Source organism: Parasteatoda tepidariorum, chromosome 9 (genome assembly GCF_043381705.1).
Source record: "Parasteatoda tepidariorum isolate YZ-2023 chromosome 9, CAS_Ptep_4.0, whole genome shotgun sequence".
NCBI lineage: Eukaryota > Metazoa > Arthropoda > Arachnida > Araneae > Theridiidae > Parasteatoda > Parasteatoda tepidariorum.
In genome coordinates, this window is record NC_092212.1 from 79,525,192 (window position 1) to 79,531,191 (window position 6,000).

General features: G+C 34.7%; 1 protein-coding gene across 1 annotated transcript in view; it reads right to left on the reverse strand.

Moving 5' to 3' along the window:
- The window catches only part of LOC107443541 (rabphilin-3A), a 90,313-nt gene that overhangs the window by 32,028 nt on the left and 52,285 nt on the right, over positions 1-6,000 (reverse strand). The window contains exons 8-11 of the mRNA XM_071185881.1: positions 5,435-5,539; positions 4,775-4,939; positions 2,190-2,347; positions 667-754 (exon numbers count right to left, since the gene is read on the reverse strand). Coding sequence (XP_071041982.1) covers positions 667-754; positions 2,190-2,347; positions 4,775-4,939; positions 5,435-5,539 — 516 coding nt within the window. The remainder of the gene's footprint in view (positions 1-666; positions 755-2,189; positions 2,348-4,774; positions 4,940-5,434; positions 5,540-6,000) is intronic.

Here is a 6,000-nt window from a genome sequence, read left to right on the forward strand (position 1 = left end):
TAAGATTGCAAATACAAATAATAAAAAACTTTGAGCTATTAAATAGGTGTTACTTTAAAAACTAAAAATTAACCGCTTAAAAATTAACCAATTGGAAATAGCAGTTAACAAGTTTTAAGCCCTCAAAAGTAGGCGCCCACTTTCAAGATGTGAATGAGAAAAGATGAGATGTGAATGAGACAGGAATAAGAAGAAACAAAAATGATTTGAAATAAAAATGTTAAGTTGCCATCAAAAAATGAAGGTGAGGAAGAAAAAACGGTTCTTTCTTCTCATTCACGTCTGGCGAGTCTTGAAACTGGGAGCCTATATTTGAGTGCTTGAAACTCGTTGACTGTTATTTCCAATTTGTATATTTTAGAAGCAAAAGAAATTTTTAATCCAGCAATATCTTACCGCTTCAGTTTCTTCGGTTTATTTATTTAATATTAAAGTTAGTTTTTTTTTTCTTTAGAAAGCAGTGCCTCGGATGCGTCCTACAAAGATCAAATCCTTTATCGTTCGTAAATAGTTCAACTAGTTGCAGCAAATGCATAAAAAAAAACTCGAATTTTGAAAAGAATTGATGGATAGCGATCAAAGCACGAATTACATTAATATTTTTTTTACTATACTACTTTTGCTTTTTACGTTTATTTTTCTTGTAAAATAAATTTTTCTTCTTACTAGATTCTTCAACAGTAGATTTCTCTTCAAAATTTTCTTCGCTACGATTTAGGGAAGCAGTACGATGTCTTGGAGAATGCTGAGACTCCTAGAAGAAAGAAAAAAAAGTACATAATAATACCTTTTAAAGAGTACCTTTTAAAAAGTACTTTTATATAAAATTCAAAACATTAACGGTGCGGGTTTAATTTCTGCGTGTGACCATATTTCCATTTTTTCCGATCGAGTCAAAATGGTTCAGAATCCATTGCACTGCTTCATCCCGGTTAAGAAATGAAAATTGACCACCGCACATGGTTGGATCTAAATTTGAATTTATAAGATTGAAAACAAGTCATTATCCATACAAAATCCACAGTAGATTACGCGATTTTGATTTTATATTTTATTTTATAAACGTCGTTGAACAAGCGACCCAATTTCTGGGTTTACGACTACTAATGCTCAACTCCGTAGCCTTTTATTTTCGAACCCAATCTAGTAGACTGGGTCAAGTATTGGGATCAAGTGGAACTCCTGGATCAAGTATTGGGAGAAATTTGCCTTCGTTGAGGACGTTTTGATGGAACTAACCCGCATTTCCGTTACATAGAAGGAAAGACAGCGAGAAGCTCTTACCGTTAGCCTAACTGCAAAGGGATTCCTACCCATGATCCGTCTACTACTGAGGATATTTCACGCCAGCGCTGTGGTCGGTGCAAGCCGGATGTGGATTCGTACCAATCAGCCATCGCTGGGATTCGAACCCGGTTCACCTCATTGGAAGGCGAAAGCTCTATTCTCTGAGCTATCGCCACTCAAGCCTGATTTTGATTTCATTCATTCAAGAAAGCGCGTGGATAGCCTGGTAGGCAGGAAGTTGCACTCGTGTTCGTGAGAACTGGAAATTCGAATTCAGCTGGCTGAAGAATCCCTGTGTATTAGATGGTGCACATTAACTCTCTCAGGTCACAAAGTTCTCCAAGTTTCCATAACAAAGCAATACCTCTGGAGATACTGAACTAGAGATTTATTGTCTCTAGTTCGAGTCAAAATCACGATCTGTGGATGAATGGAGTATGGTTGGGTCTTATCTGCAAAACGGGTTGTGCCGTGTGTGTGGTGGAAGTAGTATTCTTAGACGTAGATGGCACTACTGAAAAAACAAGAAAAGCACCCTCTTCCTTGTAAGTTCGCTTGATTTTGCTGATATTGGCAAGTGGCATTAGTAACAGCAAAAAGAAAGTGTGTGACTGATATTCATTTCCAATACATGCTTTTCAGAGAAGCCAAGTTTCAACACTTTTTTTGGAAAATTTCTTCCAAGGTTAGCTAAACTTTCGTTAACCCTTTTCGGAAAAACAATTTTCAGTTGAAAATTTGTAGTAATTTAAGACATTAGTAAGTGAGGCCTTAGACAGTACATATTAACTTACGATCTATTGTTAGTATATGCTTTAAAATAATCGTTATTAAAAAATACAAGACGTGTAGTTAAATATAGCCCATGTCAACTAAATAACATGCAAAGATCTATGTATTACCTTTCTGACGTGGCCTCGATATGTTCTTTCAGGATATTCTTCTTGTTCTGGAGGCTGGCTTCTGGTATTTGGCTTGTACCAGTGCGTGGAGGAAGATGTCGGAGTCTGGATTCGATCCTCGTCCCCTCTTCTTGAATCCTTAGCATAGGGTGAGTAGCCTTGATAATATAATATAGTTTCATAATGTGACACGTGTTATAGGTGAAAATCAATGCTTATAGGAAAAAAGTTAAATATAAAAGGTTAGATGTAAGGAAAAAGGAATTTCGAAGTGACGCTAGGTGAAAGCAATGAAGTGAAGAAAGAAATAATCGGTGAGATTCAGTTTTCTCCGCCGAACAAATCAATAAACTTACAAAAAAAATTCTATTTATTTTGCAATAATTTTGATTTACGGATTAGTCCGTTATTGTTTAAACCTCCTTCAAAAGAGAATAAAATCGATTTAAATTGGAGGAACAGATTAATGAATTATAGAGATGTCCAAGTCAGAGGCTTAACTAGATCAGTGTTCCGCTATCCTTCAAACTATTTCCGTTTGCACTATTCCTATTGGACAATTCGTATTCCTAACAAATAAAAACGTATTCCCGTTAGTTGCATTTGTACCTGATAGATTAGTGATGGATTTTTTAGTGAACAGGTAAGTGAAGCAACGTCAGCCTAGACATCTCTAGGATGGCAATTTTTTTTCCAACTCAAAATCAAGTCTATCTGATTTCAATGCACGTGATTTCAATTTTCAAAACACATTTGTATCTTATAAAGTATTAGTTTTAAATTCGGAAATTTTTTAGTGACCATGTGCTGAACTTCTAAAATTTTATGAATCAGTATACTCTTCTTTAAAAGTTTTATGAATTAATACGTAAAATTTTATAAGCTTTGGGAATCAGCAAGTTGAGTTTATTAGAAAATTTTAAAGTTTTAGAAACCGGTAAGATAATTTACGAACCGGTTTATAAAACTGTGTAGTTTTTAAAACCGTTTAGTTCAGTTAGATAAGTTTTAAGAATCGGTACGCTCATGTACGAATTATTAAGAATAGATACACTAAACTTCAGAAGCATCAAGAACAGTTAAGCTACTATTTTTAAGTTTTAAGAATTGGTACACTTATGCGCGGAAGTTTTAAGAATCGGTATAATAAACTTTGTAAGTTTTAAGAATCGGCTAGTTGAATTTTAGAAGTTTTAAAAATCAGTACGCTGAACTTTAGAAATGTTAATAATCGGCTTGCTAAATTTCAGAAGTTAAAATCGGTACACTAAACTTAGAAATTGGTACGTTAAATTTTTAAAAATTGTTTTAAAAATAGGTACATAAAACTGCGTAAGTTTTACGAATCAGTATGCTCATCTACGAGGTTTCAAGAATCGGTACACTAAACTTTAGAAGTATTAAGAACTGGTAACCTGAATTTTTTGAGTTTTAAGAACTGTCTTATCTGTGGAAGTTTTAAGAGCTGGTGCAATAAACTTTAGAAGTACAGTACAGAACCCGTTATCCGGAAATCGAAAAACCGGAAAACCAAAAAACCGGAACGAAATTCGATAAATTTTCCTGCCATTTTTAAAAAAAAAATTTTTTTTTTCCTCATAAGATTTTAGGATTTTTCCTTCTTTTTTGAAAGATGTTTACCTTACCATCATTTTGGAAATAATCATTAGTGTATTACTCCATCGTTTTTTCTTCTTTGTAAGATTATTTCCAAAAAAAAAAATTTTTTTTAGTTGGGTTTAACAATTAAAAAAAAACGGCTTTTTATAGCGATTCAGAAAACCGGAAAAATCAGTTATCCGGAATACCGATGGTCCCGATCGTTCCGGATAATCGGTTTCCTACTGTATTAAGAACCGGTAGGCTGAATTTTAGAAGCTTCAATAAAAACCATACGTGCCTACCGGAACGTACCGATCCTAGCAGCAAAATAACTTGGGCCCTCATTGGGCCAAAATTCATGAATTTTGGCTCAATAAAGGTTCAAAGAGCCGTTATTTTTCTGATATTGGCCCTATATAGAATTTTCTGATTCACTCGATATTTTACAGCCACTTTACAACCAATATCAGCCCTATATATAGAATTGTCAGATTCACCCGATATTTTATATCCATTATTTAGCTAATGTAGGTTCGATATTGGCCAATGTAGACCATATATAGGCCATTCTAGGACCAATATTAGAAGATCTAGACTTCCCAATATTGGTCATTAGGTGCATGTTCTTATAGGATCCATATTGAGCCAATTTTGAACCCAACTGTGGCCAAGGAAAAATTGTTGATAGGGGACAAAAGTTTAGGTTATCAAAGTTTAGGTTTCATCCACTGTCGTAGGTTACCTTCTATTTTACTAGGTAACTAGTTTACCTTCTATTTTAGTAGGTAACTAGGTTACCTTCTAGTTTACTAGGTAACTAGGTTACCTTCTATTTTACTGGGTAACTAGTTTACCTTCTATTTTACTAGGTAACTAGTTTACCTTCTATTTTACTAGGTAACTAGGTTACCTTCTATTTTGGGTAACTAGGTTACCTTCTATTTTACTAGGTAACTTTCTATTTTACTAAGTAACTAGTTTACCTTCGTATCCAGGGGAGCGATTTTGTTCTAAATTGGGAACATCTCGGTGTTGAACTGATTCAGGAACTACAGGCGAATAGAGATGTGTTGGCGAGGGTCTCGGAGAAGTAAGATCTGATGCCACCATTGGTTGAAGGTTCGTTACTGAAGGCTCGTTATTTTCAACTAAATAAAAGAAAAATATATGACAGATTCAGTAAATGAGTGAATACAGATGGAGATGGATTGGTCTACTACGACTTTCAAACTGTGTAGTTACAGCATTTTTAAAGAAAAAAAATTATCAAACAGCAGCGGTCGCCACAGCAACGTATGCAATGACGACGCATGCGCACTGCATGGTCCCATATCTCAAAAATAAACTCACCAGCAAAACACATGAATAACAAAAATAAAAGTTTAAAAAAAAGAATGTAAAAAAAGTTATCAAACATCAACTGTCGCCATAGCAACGCATGCGTACTGTTTACTATTATTCTTGAACACAGTTGAAAAGTGAGGTGACGTATAAATAATGTGCGGACGCCATCAAATCCAAAACAAGACCCATTTTGCCAATGGGTAGAAATTAAGTCTTACTGAGTCTAACTCGATTATTCCCGAATGTAAGTAACCAATTTTTTAATTATAATGTTAGTTTTCTATGATATCAGAAATTACCTGAGTCTACGTGCTGTTTCCGCACAGTTCCTTTTTTAGTGAATCTACTAGACCTAAATTCTTCATCTGAACTGTCCGTATATTCTCGGTCACTACCACTTCTTCCTAAAATCATAAAAAATTCAAGAGGTTTTTAAAATAAAAAAAAAATAAACAAAAATACAGCTCAGCATTTGTGTGTTCTGTTTCATTATCAACTTCTCCCAGCTCTGGTTATAAGTTGAAACGATAGAGTCAAAACACTTGTATGCAAATAAAGTGTTCAAACGAGAGCAATATATAGGATGTGTTACGAATCTTTTTGAGGTTTGAAAGTTCTACAAACGGAATATTACTAATGAATCAACAACTTTATTTTATCTGATACAAGTTTTTTTTCCTCACAAATGTTCAATATGTGAATCTTTGGTGACGCGGCTTTCTAAAGTCGAATTGTTGCCACACTCAGAGCCGGATTATACCTTTCGTAGGCCCTAGGCACAGCCGTTTATGGGCTCTCCCCTCCTCCCCCCACTCCTCCCCTCTTTTCAAAATATATGCTAAAATTTTCTTGCAGTAATAACTCT